Source organism: Oncorhynchus mykiss, chromosome 29, assembly GCF_057628025.1.
Source record: "Oncorhynchus mykiss isolate SJ-2025 chromosome 29, ASM5762802v1, whole genome shotgun sequence".
NCBI classification, from domain to species: Eukaryota; Metazoa; Chordata; class Actinopteri; order Salmoniformes; family Salmonidae; genus Oncorhynchus; species Oncorhynchus mykiss.
This window is the reverse complement of record NC_143050.1, coordinates 38,948,039-38,965,396: the sequence shown is the minus strand read 5'-3', so window position 1 is coordinate 38,965,396 and position 17,358 is coordinate 38,948,039. Positions and strand designations below refer to the sequence as shown.

At 44.6% G+C, this 17,358-nt stretch overlaps 1 protein-coding gene across 1 annotated transcript; it reads right to left on the bottom strand.

Annotated features, from left to right (window-relative positions):
* Nucleotides 1-61: 61 nt before the first annotated feature.
* LOC110509595 (calcium channel flower homolog) lies at nucleotides 62-9,205 on the bottom strand. The gene is made up of 5 exons (XM_021590580.3): nucleotides 8,609-9,205; nucleotides 5,143-5,215; nucleotides 4,905-5,030; nucleotides 4,419-4,526; nucleotides 62-1,893 (listed from the first exon to the last, which is right to left on the bottom strand). The coding sequence occupies exons 1-5, from the start codon at nucleotides 8,712-8,714 to the stop codon at nucleotides 1,806-1,808; spliced, it is 501 nt and encodes a 166-aa protein (XP_021446255.1). The 5' UTR covers nucleotides 8,715-9,205; the 3' UTR covers nucleotides 62-1,805.
* Nucleotides 9,206-17,358: the final 8,153 nt, after the last annotated feature.

The following is a 17,358-nucleotide window of genomic DNA, read 5'->3' as shown; positions in this document are numbered from 1 at the left end:
ACATGCAGTATGTAATGTTTTTACACTTATGGATCATGTAATAACTGGGAAAAGACGGGCATTGTTTTAAAAGGCAGAATGTTTTTATTTTTGTCAGATGGGGAGAGAACAATGCCATATAATAAGCAACTGAGTTTGTGGCCTCCTTTTGAAGTTCCAGTTCATCGTGACATAAATAAGCGACCAACCAAATTCAACATCAATACACAGAAGCATATGCACGCAAACTACAGGTCAGTTATAATTTCTACTGCACGGGCAACCTGTTAACGTTTAAGATTAACGCTTCCCTTTTTTTGAGCCCATTGTTCCATAACAATATTGTGTGGCTGTATAGTGTAGGCATGAAGAACTACTGTGCCAAGAGATCATGACAAACTAAGGATTAGTGTCCCTCCTGTATATGGGCAATAGAGACCTCTGGTTTAATGCATGAAACATGTAGTCAACCCAATTTCTAGCTCTTTCCCAGTTGCTTTCTGTGTCAGGGAAGGTAACTGAAGCTACATTAGACAGCTGCTAACATGCTTATGTTGCATATTAATGAACTTAAGCCTAAATAGTATTTTATATTGTATGCCTTAGTGAGATTATCGCTGGTGTTCCTTCAGTGTTTCATTTTTTTAAATTTTTTTTTACAAAAGCTGGTTCATGTGGATAGTACCTTTTGCATTGGTTAAAGTGACCTGCAATAGCATGTTAGCTAGTTATCCAGTATCTAGGAAACAAAATAGGCCTACCTGAGAACTGGTTGTGGGTGACCATTTCAATGAGTAACTAAATTATTTCCAATCCAGAGCTAGTGGGAAATAATCCCAACGGTAGCATGTTGCTGAACACACCTGTGATCAGAGGTTGGACATAACAGTGTATATTTCACCTGACTGAGGGACAAAGGCAAATCATGGCTCTGTGTGTTACACACGAAATAGTCCCTGAATCAAGACACATTCCCTCATCAGTCCTTTAAAGCATGCTTCCATGGGGCAGATCCCACTACTGTATGTAGGGTCACAAACATTCTGAGGTGGCATAGATCAATCAGGTTCTAGAAGAGAACACCAATAGCATTTGAAAGGTTAAGAGGTGCTAAAGCAGCATAGCTATTCAACTCACATTCTTAATCGGGTTTTCTCAAGACACACGCAACATGCAGCTGTTTGATTAGATGCACATTTTTAGAATGCTGAGAAAGTAGCTCTTATACATGCACTGAAAGCTGTTATGATTCACGGTTACATCATAGTTCCGTGTCCGAGGTCCTCTGTAGGTACATTAAACCTAAACATCCATTGTATATCGCAAGTAATGGATATTAAACAAAAAGAGGACTTGTTATCTTTGGGTTTACTGGATGGAATGTATATACGTTTGGGATAACTGTCAATGGATGAATTTCCGGCGGCACAATGAGTAACATGATTTGGGGAAATAACTTCACAAAAACAAAGCTTTCACATTCACTATCGCCCAGGTTTCTTGAAAGGCGGATTGGCTAAGAGGGTAGATAACTTTTCCTACTTGCCAAAAAGGGTAACCAGGAAAACAAAAACAGCACAGCAGCTAAACCTTTATGTTAAAATGTCATGAAAACAAAATTCACACTAAGGACCAAACAACATTAAATATATATGGAAAAATTACACCAAGTAAGACATCAAAGATGCAGCCATTTAGGTAAATAAATAAACTCAGTAACAGAGGGAGGAAAGGAGAGGAGCAGGGATGACATCATTGTCCCTTGGTTAAGGATAGTGTTGTTCCTCTGTGGGAACAGATAAAGGGATGATGGGATAGCCATCTCACTATATTGACCCGTCAGTCGTCCCGGTCATCTTCTCCTCATCCCCCTGTTTCTCATGATTCAGCCTGGCGTAACTCACCGCATCGCCCCTGAAAGAGGGAGGAGAGAGAAGCAGGGAAGAAAGCATGACAAGTTAAATCTTATTCGTCACAAGCGCCGAATATGCAGTTAAGAAAATATTTACTAAATAAACTAAAGTTAAAAAAGATATAATAATGAGGCTATATACAGGGGGTACTGGATTAATGTGCTGGGGTACAGGTTAGTCAAGGTAATTTGTACATGTAGGTAGAGGAAAAGTGACTGCATAGATGTAACAGCAGTGTAAAATCAAAGAGAGGGGTGTCAATGTAAATAGTCCGGGTGGCCATTTGATTAGTTGTTCAGCAGTCTTATGGCTTGGGGATAGAAGATGTTAAGGAGCCTTTTGGATCTAGACTTGGGGCTCCGGTACCGCTGGCCGTGCGGTAGCAGAGAGAACAGTCTATGACTTCGGTGTTTGGAGTCTTTGCCGATTTTTTTGCCTAGTATATAGGTCCTGGATGGTAGGAAACTTGGCCTCAGTGATGTACTGGGCTGTACACACTACCCTCTGTAGCGCCTTATGGTCGGATGCTGGGAAGTTGCCATACCAGGCGATGCAACCGGTCAGTGCAGCCGTAAAACTTTTTGAGGATCTGGGGACCCATGCCAAATCTTCTTGAGGGGGAAACGGCATTGTCGTGTCCTCTTCACGTCTTTCTTGGTGTGTTTGGACCATGATAGTTTGTTGGTGGTGTGGAATTTAACTCTCGACCCGCTCTGTCGATGTGAATTGCGGTGTGTTTGGCTCTCCTTTTCCTGTAGTCCATGATCATCTTCTGTGTCTTGCTCATGTTGAGGGAGAGGTTGATGTCCTGGCACCACTGCCAGGTCTCTGACCTCCTCCCTATAGGCTGTCTTTATCGTTGTCGGTAATCAGGCCTACCTCCGTTGTGTCATCAGCAAACCTAATGATGGTGTTGGAGTCGTGCTTGGCCACGCAGTTGTGGGTGAACAGGGAGTACAGGAGGGGACTGAGCACCCACCCCTGAGGGGGCCCTGTGTTGAGGATCAGCATGGCAGATGTGTTGTTGCCTATCCTTACCACCTGGCTGCGGCCCGTCAGGAAGCCCAGGATCCAGTTGAAGAGGCAGGTGTTTAGTCCCAAGGTCCTTAGATTAGTGATTGAGCTTTGAGGGCAATATGGTGTTGAACGCTGATCTGTAGTCAATGAACAGCATTCTCACATAGGTGGTCCTTTTTTCCAGGTGGGAAAGGACAGTGTAGAGTGCGATTACGTCATCTGTGGATCTGTTGGGTCGGTCTGCGAATTGGAGTGGGTCTAGGGTTTCTGGGATAATGGTGTTGATGTGAGCCATGACCAGCCTTTCAAAGCACTTCATGGCTACCGACTTGAGTGCTACGCAGCGGTAATCATTTAGGCAGGTTACCTTTGCTTTCTTGGGCACAGGGACTATGATGGTCTGCTTGGGAGTTTTTCCTAGCCACTGTGCTTCTACACCTGCATTGCTTGCTATTTGGGGTTTTAGGCTGGGTTTCTGTACAGCACTTTGATATAGCAGCTAATGTAAGAAGGGCTATATAAATACATTTGAACATGTAGGTATTACAGACTCGGTCTGGGAGAGGTTGAAAATGTCAGTGAAAACACTTGCCAGTTGGTCCGCGTATGCTCAGAGTACACGTCCTGGTAATCCATCTGGCGCCGTGGCCTTGTGAATGTTTATTAAAGGTCTTGCTCACATTGGCTACGGAGAGCGTGATCACACAGTCATCCGGAACAGCTGGTGCTCTCATGCATGCTTCATTGTTGCTTGCCTCAAAGTGAGAATAAAAGGCATTTAGCCCATCTGGTAGGCTCGCGTCACTGGGCAGCTTGCAGCTGAATTTCCCTTTGTAGTCCGTAATATTTTGCGAGCCCAGCCACATCCAACAAGCGTCAGAGCCGGTGTGGTAGGACTTAATGTTAATCCTGTATTGAAGCTTTGACTGATGGTTCATCTGAGGGCATAGCGGAATTTCTTATAAGCGTAGCGATTAGTGTCCCGCTCCTTGAAAGTGGCAGCCTATAGCTCGGTGTGGATGTTGCCTGTAATCTATGGCTTCTGGTTTGGATATGTATGTACGGTCACTATGAGGACGAAGTCGATGAACTTATTGATAAAGCCATATTCCAGTCTGTGCTAGCAAAACAGAGCAGCATCCACGTCACTGGTACTTCCTGCTTTAGTTTTTGCTTGTAAGCAGGAATCGGGATAGAATTATGGTCAGATTTTCTGAAGAAAACAGGGAGATGTTGAATGTGAGATTCACAGGGTTACTTTGTCACTCAAGTGTATAAGGGGTATGAACAAAGCAGTCTCCTGTTACAAGACGTTACATTATTTTACATTTAATGAATCTTGTTACTGATTAATAACACCTGAAAATCTAAATGTTGATTGAGAAATTTAAACTGAAAGGGGAAAAAGTGCGAGAAAAAAATTTACATCTAAAATACGTACACTATGTACACACACAGTACATTCAAACCAAAATCTTGTCAATAAAAGTCTAAATAGAAAAGTCATACTTTTTGCCCAGGGAGGCGAGACCATAGAGGACACCTGTAGCAAAGGCAATGGCATTCCCAAACAACGTGGTGATGGAGAAGCTCAGGAATATGGGAAACAGTGCCATCCTGGAAATAAGAGAAACACAGGGATTGATTAAAGAGAATATGAAGTGTGTTTTTCAACTGTGATATAGGAAAAAGTGCCATCCTAAAAAATGAGTGTTTCCCAAACTCGGTCCCTTGGACCCCAAGGGGGGTCTTGCCCTAGAACTACACATCTGATTGAAATAATCATCAAGGTTAATTTTAATCAATTGTGTAGTGCTAGGACAAAAAACAAAATGTGCACCCCTTAAGGGTCCCAAGGAAGGAGTATGGGAAACACTGGATCACATTAAACCGGTAGTGGGTTTATCAACTGGTTAAAGGTTCATTTAAATTCTAGGCCAAGACAAATGGACAGGTGAGACCTGTGAAGCCAGCAGGTCTCAGTCCAGTTCTTACCCACAGTAGAAGAAGGCTTTCTGCCATGGCTTGAATTTGTCCGCTCTAGCCGCCACTGCATTCGCAAACTCAATGAACTGGCAGCAGAATGGGACTTCACACAGGAACAACACAAAGGCATTCAACCTTGAAACAGGAGGAGAACGTTAACACAGCGCTGGTGAATATTTTTTACACACACGAGCAAACACACAAAGGCACACACGTAAGGATCATATTGTGGAAAACTGAAACTTACACCATCCATACTCCAGCTGCGATGTTTAAGGGGTTGACAGTGACACACATCCACACTCCTGAGATGGCACATGCTTCAGTGGGAGAGAAAATTATATTACATGCAATGTTACATTTCTCATTATGCAACCAGATCAAGTACATACAGGCACAAATAGGGACACCATGAATACCAACAGACTATAATAAAAGGAGTCTTTGTTCCAAGTTAGAAAGATGATTCATACAAACTTATTCATACAAACTCAAATCAAATAAAGCTTAACTAGAAACCACAAGGGCCTGAATTTGTCATTTAAACGTGGTTTTGATACCAGGGAAACCAACACAAGAGGCTCAGCTCTTCTCTGGCAGAGAGCTATATTTGAGACAAATAGGAGGCAGATGATGGGTATTAATCAGAGTTTACAGGCCCCCTGCTAAGTTCCTACAAGGCCCCTGCTATGCACTGCCTGGTTGGCTCTGCTGGGTGCTACCAGTCCACTGTGAGCATGATTAGGGACCCAGACAATGGACAGATGGGATACTTACTCGTATTATATCCATTGTACTGTGTACACACACAAGTTGGTACAGACTTAAGTAAATTAATTCACACAGCCCACTACAGTAGCTCATCTTGTCTTTTGTACCCAACTTTGATTTTGGCAAAATTATTAACTTGTGGGGTTTGAAACCATTGAAAGATGCAGTATGCAGAAATTGCTCAAGCCATTTCCTGGTTGCTAAAATTCTAATAGTTTGCCTAATTTCAGTTTGTGACAAAACAAGCAAGTAAAGTGTAGAGAATCATTGTACCATCTAAACAGCTGTGAAATATTTTCCATAACCGACAATATTGTATTTTCAGCTGTTTGAAACTGGTGTACAACACCGAAAATAAAAGACATGAAGCATAGAAATAGCGCACTTAAAACAGATCTACCACTTCTTAGACATGCTTTCAATGAGAATGGCATATCTGTAACTTCTATTTCTATGTGAATTTGGTTAGGTCACCCAAAAAGTTACATACTGCAGCATAGAAAATCTTGAAAACACGGCTCAGGATTTCTATCAGGAGAGAAACCTTAAAAAAAATAATTGACTCCCTTTTTCTCCCCAATTTCGTGAAATCCAATTGGTAGTGACAGTCCTGTCCCATCACGGCAACTCCCGAGCCATGCGTCCTCCGAAACAGACCCTGCTAAGCCGCACTGCTTTTTGACACACTGCTCGCTAAACCCGGAAGCCAGCCGCACCAATGTGCATGCGACCGGCCCCCCACAAGGAGTCGCTAGAGGGCGATGAGACAAGGACATCCTGACTAAACCATCATGACGCTGGGCCAATTGTGCGCCGCCTCATGGGTCTCCCGGTCGCGGCAAGCTGCGACACAGCCCGGGATCAAACCCGGGTCTGTAGTGAACGCCTTATGCAGTGCCTTAGACCGCTGCACCACTCCGGAGGCTCTTGATGGAGATCTTATACTAGTGTGATTAAATGAAAAGTTATGGCACTGAATTTTTTTTTTTAATCCCACAGTACCAGACGAGACCATTCAGCTAACTAGCACACTCATGCCATACAACCACAGACACCCACACACAAGAAGACACACATACATGCAGTACTCTGCAGCAGCTAACATCAGAGGAAGCATATAGGACCTATCCTGCACTCTGATTCTACATCATGCTGAATAATACAGAGCCCATTGACTATGCAACGGTCCTGCATGGGAATGTGATACAGCGGCCAATACTCCGGTATCACAGCCACAGCAAGGCAGGAAAGGGATAGGTGGGAAGGGAGGGCAGGGCTGCAATAGACCTAATGCTGGGGAAGTGCAACATAAGCACAAACATCAACTCTGTCTGTCTCACAAAATGACTGTATAAATGAATGGACAAAGCCATTGATCATGTGTCACCATACATTCCTATGTGAAAATTTGGCTTCAATGCGCCATTGAGTTAAGTCGGTTATGATGGCGTCTCATGGAGGCGTAACATGTGCAGTTTGAGCTCGTCCAGGAAGTGAAGCAATTATTGGTACCTTGATTAAATTTTTTACTTATTTACATGAAAACTGACCACGAAGATTGCTATTTTTCCATTCACTATGAATAGGGGAACCTTTTTTCTGCTAACAATGCCTTCAGTCAGCCTTGAACCTCCGTGGCTTTAATAAGAAGGGCAGTCTTCTCCCCTGGTCCCACACAGAGTCCCTGAGGGAAGATATACTCTAGCAGACATTATAAAATAGAAGCTATCACTGAATAGATGACTTAGAAGATGTGTGCCAGTCAGGCAAGCAGACAGCCTATGATTGTGCCCATTCCCAGCCTCCTGGTGCAGTGAGGGGAAAAGGGGATACCTAGTCAGTTGCACAACTGAATGCATTTAACCCAACCACTCTGAATCAGAACATGTGACCAATGGGTTTAGCGCTGTACAAAGAGATGGGGTAGAGTGGTGTGCCAGTGCTTTGTCTGGGCGGGCAGACAGGGGCTCAGTGAGGAGACTGAAGGCCTTGACTAAACACTGTAATATTTCAAAGAATGCACATCAACAGAGCTTCCTAAAGAGAATATAGCCTCATTATCCAACAGCACAATACTCACAATTCTGTGTGTGTGTATCAACAATACTCGTATCACTGCCTGGTATGGCAACTGCTTAGCATCCGACCTTAAGGCGCTACAGAGGTTGGTGCATAGAGCCCAGTACATCAATGGGGCCAAGCTTCCTGCCGTTCAGGACCTATATATAAATGGTTGTCTCTACAACCGCACGGCAAGTGGTACTGGAGCGCCAAGTCTAGGTCCAAAAGGCTTCTACCCCAAGCCATAAGACTGCTGAACAATTAATCAAATGGCCACCCAGACTATTTACATTGACACCCCCCCCTGTTTTTACACTTCTGCTACTAGCTGTTTATTATCTATGCATAGTCACTTTACCCCTACCTTACAAATGACTTCGACTAACCTGTACCCCTGCACATGGACTCGTACCGGTACCCCCTGTATATAGCATCCTTATTGTTATTTTATTGTGTTACTTTTTTTTTCTTTTCATTTTTTACTTTTGTTTATTTAGTAAATGACTACTTATTGAACTGCATTGTTAGTTAAGGACTTAAGCATTTCACGGTAAGGTCTACACCTATTGTATTGGGCGATACAATACAATAGGATAAATACAACTTTATTTTATTCGATTTTTGGTCAAGGGCCATGTTAAGAAAATAAACAATAGGCTAGTATGCCAGGAATAGGTCATGAGAAAACCGTTTAAAATACTTGCCGGTAACATGCTTCATGATCTGTCACTGTCATGAAAGGCATAGACCCATTAAAACATTTAGAGACTGTAGACGTGGAAGCAGGGTGCGCCAGGACCGATTAGAATCGGACGGTCGTGTATACAGTAAGCAGGTGCAACCACAGGAGATAAGAAAATGGATGGTTAGCGTTTACTTACATACACCGCCCAGGACCCCAGCGATTTTGCAGAGCCATCGATACCACCATGACATGCCATCATCATCGGTGACAGGTTTTGGAGCTGCTGCCTCGTCGGAGTTCATTTTGCCCCAATAAATTATTCAGTGACTTGCCTTGTCAATATAACAATGGCCATTGGCTGGGGCTCACTAGGACAACGAAAGCTAACGTTACCTGGCCAACGTCAATGATATTGCTAACAGTTGACTAAAAACATATATTTCGTGTTAACGATAGCTTTGATCGTGTCTCTACTCTGGCTAGCTAGATAACAATCTATGGCGGTTATCAACTGAGCATGGTTTTGTCTTCAAGATAGCTCATAGCTAGCAGACTGGTTAACTTAGACGCTAACGGTTGCCTCTGTCGCCAAAGCCTGTTCGCTTGTGTCACTGCCAGTCGCCAAATCCTGTTAGCTTGTGTCACTGCCAATGTTAACCAACTTTCCTATCCAACAAACTTGCCAGTTATCCGTTTTTCTTTCAAATTAGACAGCTACCATTATTCATTTACACCATTCAAAAAGGACGATTATTACGACCTGCTCTCTCCACTGTTTCTTGTCCTGTCTTCTTCGGTGGGGTTTATCGGCGGTTGGCATCCAACGTTATGGCGCAGTACCGCCACGTACTGTACTGGAGTGTGGGCCAGAAACGGGGAGAAACAAAATCCTACCTGCCAGCCCGGTTGTCCTTAAAAATATTTCAAAATATTCGAGACTATATCTAATGACGTTCTACTTAATATACTCTTTAAACGAATTTCCTGTATCCCCTTCTCCCTCATACTAGATTCCAGCCTCTTTCACATATAAGAATTTATTGAACTTGCTGTGTTCCACCCTTAATCTTGTAAAAATAGCCTTGTCTCTTCTGTCCCTAAAAATAGCCTTGCCTGCCCTTAGTATCTCTATTCCACAGCTCCTGCCATCTCTGCACCATCACTGTCCATATCAGGATTTTTGTCTCTTCCTTGCTCATTGAAACTACAACATCAACATCCCCACTTCTAAGTGCTTGTTTAGCCAGTACATCAACTGCCTCGTTCCCTTCCACCCCCAAATGGGCTGGGACCAAAGTAAATCTTATCGGTTTAACCCTGCCATGGGTTTGCAGCACCTCATAAAGCAGGTCTTGTCTGCTACGTGAGCTAAAGGACTGGAGACTCATCAACACTGCACATGAATCAGAGCAAATAACTACTCTGTGTGGCTTGACTTCCTCCACCCACTGCAAGGCCAATAGTATGGCTATCAGCTCCGCCATATATACAGTCAGATGATCTGTAATACGTTTCCTGACTGCCACCCCACATTCCTGCACGACAAATGCTGACCCAGTACGTCCTGTCATTGGATCTTTTGAACCATCTGTGTAAATGGCCACAAAATCCTGATACACAGTATCCAGACTTCTCTTAAATGAATCAGATGGATCATCACCCTCCCTATCTTTTTGTAGTCTCTCCAACTCTTCTAGATTAACTACTGGAGGCGGGAGTAGTCACAGTGCATTTACAGGAATAGCTACCGTGGGACTAAACTCCCTTCAATACAGTCCCATTTCCTTTGACCTGGGTATTACCCACCCACCCAAAGCTTGTGTTCTGTTTTCGCTCATGTTCCCAGCATGCCTTTAAAATCCCTTTTGCAGGATGAGACACCCCATGTCCCTGTAGGTTGACCCAAAAATGCATTGCCAGCTGTTGTCTCCTAATCCGCAATGCCATATCCCCCATCTCCACCTGTAGTGCAGCCACTGGGGAGATCCGAAACGCCCCACTACATATTCTGAGTCCTTGCCCTTGTATGACATGTAGCCTTTCCAATGAGGTCTAATACGCTATACGGCCATAGTCTATTACAGATCGAATCAATACAGCAGCATACATGGTCCTCAATGAGGAAAGCCCAGCTCCCCACTCCTTCCTCGTCAGACAGCATATCACATTTACCACCACTGAATTTTCTCTACAGAGAACCGGAATCCCCACATTAATGCCCACCGCTCTTCCTCCTCAATTGCTTCCTGTACCTTCCTGACTATGTATGGCACATTTCTTCCCCTCTTCCATGAGGCCCCATCATCTGCAAATAACGACCTCCCAATATCTGGCTGTACCTGAGTAAACATCATTGATCATGATTGTGAACAACAGAGGACTAATCACGCTCCCCTGTGGTGTACCATTATCCACCAGGTGGCTGCTTGATAGTGACTTTCCCACCCTCACCTGAATATACCTTTCAAACAGGAAATCCTTTATCCAGTTGTACATTCTTCCTCCTGCCCCATAAAATCAAGCTTGATTAACAACCCCTCCTTCCACATCATATCATACGCCTTCTCCACATCAAAAAAGGCAGCTACAACAGTCTCCTTGTTCACCTGAGCCTTCCTGACCTCTGATTCTAAGCAGAGCACTGGGTCCATAGTTCCCCTTCCCTTCCTGAACCCACTCTGATGTGGCGATACTAGCCCCCTGCTCTCCAGAAAGTAAGTTAGCCTCTCTGTAATGATACGTTCCATAATCTTACATGCATGTGATGTTAAAGCTACTGGCCGATAGCTTGTTGGTCTCGTTGGGTCCTTCCCTGGCTTCCAGATTGGTACCACTACTGCCTCCCTCCAACTGCCTGGTAGTTTCCCCTCCTCCCACACTGTGTTGTACAACACCAAAACCTTATCCGGTGCCTCATCACTAAAATGGGCCAACATAACATAGCATACCTCATCTTTCCCAGGTGAGGTTAACCCAGCCTTACCTATTGCCATTTTCACCTCTGCCATGGTAAATGGTGCATTCAACACATCACTGACATCCTTCCTCCTATCCAGCACTCCAGGATGTTCCTCCCTCATTCTATCTCTCCCCCTCTGCCCCTCCTCTGACAAATTTGCAGAGCTATGCACTTCGACAAACGTTTTGGCCATCATCTCTGCCTTCTCCTTATCTGTTACTGCCACATCCTTCCCACTCGTCAACACTGGATAATCCCACTCCATTCTAACCCCACTCATCCTCTTAATCATCCCCCACACTTCTCCCACAGGTGTCACCCTTCCACTGGTGTCACAGAACCGATGCCAACATGACCTCTTTGCCTGACGGATAGTTCTCCTGACCAGGGCCTGCTTACACTGAATCAGATGTTGGAAGTCATGCATCCTTTTCAGTACTCTAAATGCCCTGTTCCTACTCCTCACCATTTCCCCTCACTCCTCCATCCACCATTGGACTGCTTTCCTCCTCCTCCTCCCTGAACTGTTTGGTATAGCCTCAGTAGCTGCCCCCACAAATGCTGTTCTCACCCAGTTATTCATACTATCCACATCCCCTCTCATATCCACCCAAGCCATCACCTGCTCCCTCAGCTCCTGAAATGTATCCCACTTTGCCCTTCCAAACACCCACCTACGTAGCACCCCTCCTCTCAACCACACCTCCACCACCACACATTCCCATCTAATACCTTTGCCTAGCATCCTATAAGGATTATCTTGCATTATGAAGGTGGCATATCCCACCCTACATCTCTGTCCCTACGAACCACTACATGTCCCTCAACTCCACAGTCGGTTTGAGACTGTACACACATCACATCAGGCTTAGCTGGCATATCTACAATGAACTACTTGAACTCCTGCCCATAAGCCAACAGGCTTTGAGCATTCCATTGTAGTACTACCACCATAACTAAGATCCAGTAATACATGACTCCACCCTCGGCTGATTGAGGTAATCTCGAACCTCTTCCCATGTCACCCTGTCGTACTCAGATGTCTCCCAGCAGCTTTCACTATTAGCTGAATCCGCTCTGTTTTACTTTAGCAGTGCTATTGATAGCTCCTGCTATGAACGTCACCAGCATTCTATTATCTATGTATCCCATATCGCCGCCTACCTGCCCCGTAATCCCCAGTCTAGATGCTCCTAACCATCTCTCCCTTGAACCTGTATCTCCCTGGACCTGGACCACCCTCACTGCATCAGCATATAACACCATTCTCTCCAATCTCACTTATTGCACCTCCACTGCCTGCTTCATTGCCTCACACCCACTATATGCCACATTTTGAGCACAGCTGCAGCATTTTGGTTGTACACGATCCCCACACTTCCCATACTCATGCTCCCCTCCATACATGGCACGCCTCTTTTTCTCTTTACAGGCTGTTACCACATGCCCAAACCTCTGGGAGTTATAAAATCTTAAAGCGTTCGGTACATAAGCCCTCACATAGTAACTCATACAGTACCAGTCAAAAGTTTGGACACACCAACTCATTCAAGGGCTTTTCTTTATTTTTTACTATTTTCTACATTGTAGAATAATAGTGAAGTCATCAAAACTATGGAATAACACATATATAACACATAATAACACATAGAATCATGTAGTTACCTAAAAAGGGTTAAACAAATCAAAATCTATTTGCATCAGATGACCTGGCCTCCACAATCACCTGACTGACCTCAACCCAAGACTGTTGGAAAAGCATTCCTCATGAAGCTGGTTTAGAGACTGCCAAGATTGTGCAAAGCAGTCATCAAGGCAAAGGGTGGCTATTTGAAGAATCTCAAATGTAAAACATGTTTTGATTTGTTTAACACTTTTTTTGGTTATTACATGATTCCATATGTGTTATTTCATAGTTTAGATGTCTTCACTATTATTCTACAATGTAGAAAATAGTAAAAATAAAGAAAAACCCTTGAATGAGTATGTGTGTCCAAACTTTTGACTGGTACTGTATATCCTATGATGACTTTATTTGGCAGTACCTGGTCCTTGAAGTGGAACAGAATAGACAGGTTATCTACCCTAACTCCACCCCTTGTTTTGTTTTTTTTTTACCTTATTTAACTAGGCAAGTCAGTTAAGAACAAATTCTTATTTTCAATGACGGCCTAGGAACAGTGGGTTAACTGCCTGTTCAGGGGCAGCTCGGGGGTTTGAACTTTCAACCTTCCGGTTACTAGTCCAACGCTCTAACCACTAGGCTATCTTGCAATCTTTGAACATTCACTCTCCTCTTTAGTGCTAACACTCACTCCTGTTATCACCCCTTTAATCCACTGCTTGATCAGTCCAGCTGCTCGGCACCACCTTATACTTCCCTATTTGCTTCCCTCTGAGAGCTTTTTCCCTCCGCGCCATGACTTTACAGAACACCAACAAGCTCCCATCTCTTAACACTTTAGCATGGATAACTTCCCCAATCAAGTATTTTATCACAGCCGTCAACCTTATCGGACTCATTGCCCCAACTCTCCCTTTCCTCCCTAAACTTCAGAATCACTTTATGCTCCTCCTCACCTCCATGCTCCCCTCGCGACTTATCTTGCCCTTCCTCTGCACTCTCTACCTCTGAACTGCCGCTAGCGTTGGAAGCTACGTTTCTCTCCTCAAACTCCTTTTTCTGCCTCCATAGACCTCTCGCTCCCCATCAAACCCCTACTCCCTTTCTCTCCCACTTTCTTTTTCTCACTCCCCTCTTTATTTGTACCACTATGCTCCATACTTGCTTCACTTTCTTCTCCATCACTATCCCCTACCATCTTTGACCCAGTCACAGCACAGCAGTGCCGAACCGCTCCCACACCGAGTAAAGTTTGATTGATTGATTGATTGTTTGATTATCAACGATTGATCGCTAGCCACAGCTTTCAGCCTCTCCCTCACTTCTGTCCACCATGAACCTCCCTGGACTGATTAAAATATTGTACGTCACCATTTGTTTACATGTGGGTGTGTTTCTAGCGTGTTTCTAGCAGTAACCTAACGTAGCCTGCCAGCACGTCGCAGGGGTAAAATAAACGCCTGAAACTAGATCAAAATCAAATCAAATTTTATTGGTCACATGCACATATTTAGCAGATGTTATTTCGGGTTTAGAGAAATGCTTGTGTTCCTGGCTCCAATGGTGCAGTAATATCTAACAATTCACAACAATACACACAAATCTAAAGTAAAAGAATGGAGTTAAGAAATATATAAATATTTGGATGAGCAATGTCAGAGTGGCATTGACTAGAATGCAGTAAATACATATAAAATGATTAAGGCAGTATGTAAACATTAAAGTGACCAGTGTTCCATTCCAAGCTATGTATATTTAGGGCAGCAGTCTAGGGCCCTGGCGGAGTGGTGTAGGGTTGAGTAACCAGGGGGTAGCCGGCTAGTGATGGATATTTAACAGTCTGATAGCCTTGAGATAGAAGCTGATTCACAGTCTCTTGGTCCGTGCTTTGATGTACCTGTACTGACCACACCTTCTGGGTGGTAGCGGGATGAACAGGCCGTGGCTCGTGGTTTGATGTTCTTGATGATCTTTTGGCCTTCCTGTGACATCGGGTGCTGTAGGTGTCATGGAGGGCAGGCAGTGTGCCCCCGGTGATGCGTTGGGCAGACCGCACCACCCTATTGAAAGCCCTGCGATTGCGGGCAGTGCAGTTGCCGTACCAGGTGGTGATGCAGCCCGACAGGATGCTTTAAATTTTGCATCTGTAAAAGTTTTTGAGGGTCTTAGGGGCCATGCCGAATTTCTTCAGCCTCCTGAGGTTGAAGAGACGCTGTTGCGCCTCGTTCACCACACTGTCTGTGTGGGTGGACCATTTCAGATCAACAGTTATGTGTACGTCAAGGATATTGAAGCTTTTCACCTTCTCCACTGCGGTCTCATCGATGTGGATAGGGGCGTGCTCTCTCTGCTGTTTCCTGAAGTCCACGATCAGCTCCTTCATTTTGTTGATGTTGAGGGAGAGGTTATTTTCCTTGCACCACTTCGCCAGGGCCCTCACCTTTTCCCTGTAGGTTTTCTCATCATTGTTGATAATCAGGTCTACTGTTGTGTCGTCTGGAAACTTGATGATTGAGTAGGAGGCATGCGTGGCCACACAGGTATGGATGAACAGGGAGTACAGGAGGGGGCTGAGCACGCACCCTTGTGGGGCCCCTGTGCTGTGGATCAGCAAAGTGGAGGTGTTGTTTCCCACCTTCACCACCTGGGGGTGGCCCGTCAGGAAGTCCAGGACTCAGTTGCACAGGGCGGGGTTCAGAGGGCGTAGCAGTGCAGACGTGGTTTGTCATCCTCTTGTTTGCTGTTTGTATTTTTCGTCTTTTTTGTATATATTTCAATTTATTTTTCAATCCCTTTTCCATTTTTTAAATTAAAAATACCTTCCGTTATTAACCCACCTCACTACAACTACAATACCTCTTTCGCCATCTGGCCCGGTCCCTTCGTTGACACGGCGCCCCGCCATACCACCACAACTGGTCCGCAGACATAATTCCATCCGCTGTGCCCTCAATCGGCCTTTGCCGGACGTCGGAGCAGATGCTTCTACTCACCCCGGCCTGCTAACTTTAAATGCAGTGTAGTAACGACTACGCCGCAGCTTCCCTGCTCCATCTATTGCTGTTCACTGGACCCTATGATCACTTGGCTACATAGCTGATGCTGGCTGGACTGTTAATTTATCACGGTACTCCATTTTGCTTTAGTTTTTTTGTTTATCTGTCGGCCCTAGCCCCGAACTCAGACCCTGTGTGTAGTTAACCGACCCTCTGCCCATTCATTGCCATTTTACCTGTTGTTGTTGTCTTCGCTAATTAGCTGTTCTTGTCTTACCCATTCTTGTCTTAGCTAGCTCTCCCAATCAACACATGTGATTGCTTTATGCCTCGCTTTATGTCTCTCTTAAATGTCAATATGCCTTGTATACTGTTGTTTAGCATAGTTATCATTGTTTTAGTTTACAGTGGAGCCCCTAGCCCCACTCTACATGCCTCAGATTCCTCCTTTGTCCCACCTCCCACACGTGCGGTGACCTCATCCAGTATAACCAGTACATCCAGAGAGGCAACCTCTCTTATCATCACATAATACACTCACTGCCTGGGCTTACCTCCACCATACCCCTGTCTGCACATTATGCCTTGAATCTATTCTACTACGCCCAGAAATCTGCCCCTTTTATTCTCTGTCCCCAACGCACTAGACGACCAGTCTTGATAGCCTTTAGCCGTACCCTCATCCTACTCCTCCTCTGTTCCACGGGTGAGGTTAACCCAGGCCCTGTGTGTCCCCAGGCACTCTCATTTGTTGACTTCAGTAATTGAAAAAGCCTTGGTTTCATGCATGTTAACATCAGAAGCCTCCTTCCTAAGTTTGTTTTACTCACTGCTTTTGCACACTCCGCCAACCCTGATGTCCTTGCCAAGTCTGAATCCTGGCTTAGGAAGGCCACCAAAAATTCTGAAATTTCCATACCCAACTACAACATTTTCCGTCAAGATAGAACTGGGGGGAGGAGTTGCAATCTACTGCAGATATTCTGTCATACTTTCCAGGTCTATGCCCAAACGGTTTGAACTTCTAATTTAAAAAATGAATCTCTCCAGAAATAAGTCTCTCACTGTTGCCGCCGGTTATAGACCCCCCTCAGCTCCCAGCTTTGCCCTGGACACCATATGAGAATTGATTGCCCCTCATCTATCTTCAGAGTTCGTTCTGTCAGGTGACCTAAACTGGGATATGCTTAACACCCTGACAGTCCAACAATCTAAGCTAGATGCCCTCAATCTCACACAAATCATAAAGGAACCCACCAGGTACAACCCTAAATCTGTAAACATGGGCACCCTCATAGATATTATTCTGACCAACTTGCCCTCCAAATACACGTCTGCTGTTTTCAATCAGGATCTTAGCAATCACT

What these genes read in the sequence shown, in the direction of transcription:
- LOC110509595 (XM_021590580.3), bottom strand. Translation starts at nt 8,714, where the DNA reads ATGAACTCCGACGAGGCAGCAGCTCCAAAACCTGTCACCGATGATGAT. An exon ending in GCAGCTGGAGTATGGATGGT is followed by an intron (nt 5,031 to 5,142) that starts GTAAGTTTCAGT and finishes TCCTGTTTCAAG; the next exon opens with GTTGAATGCCTTTGTGTTGT. An exon ending in CTCGCCTCCCTGGGCAAAAA is followed by an intron (nt 1,894 to 4,418) that starts GTATGACTTTTC and finishes TCCCTCTTTCAG; the next exon opens with GGGCGATGCGGTGAGTTACG.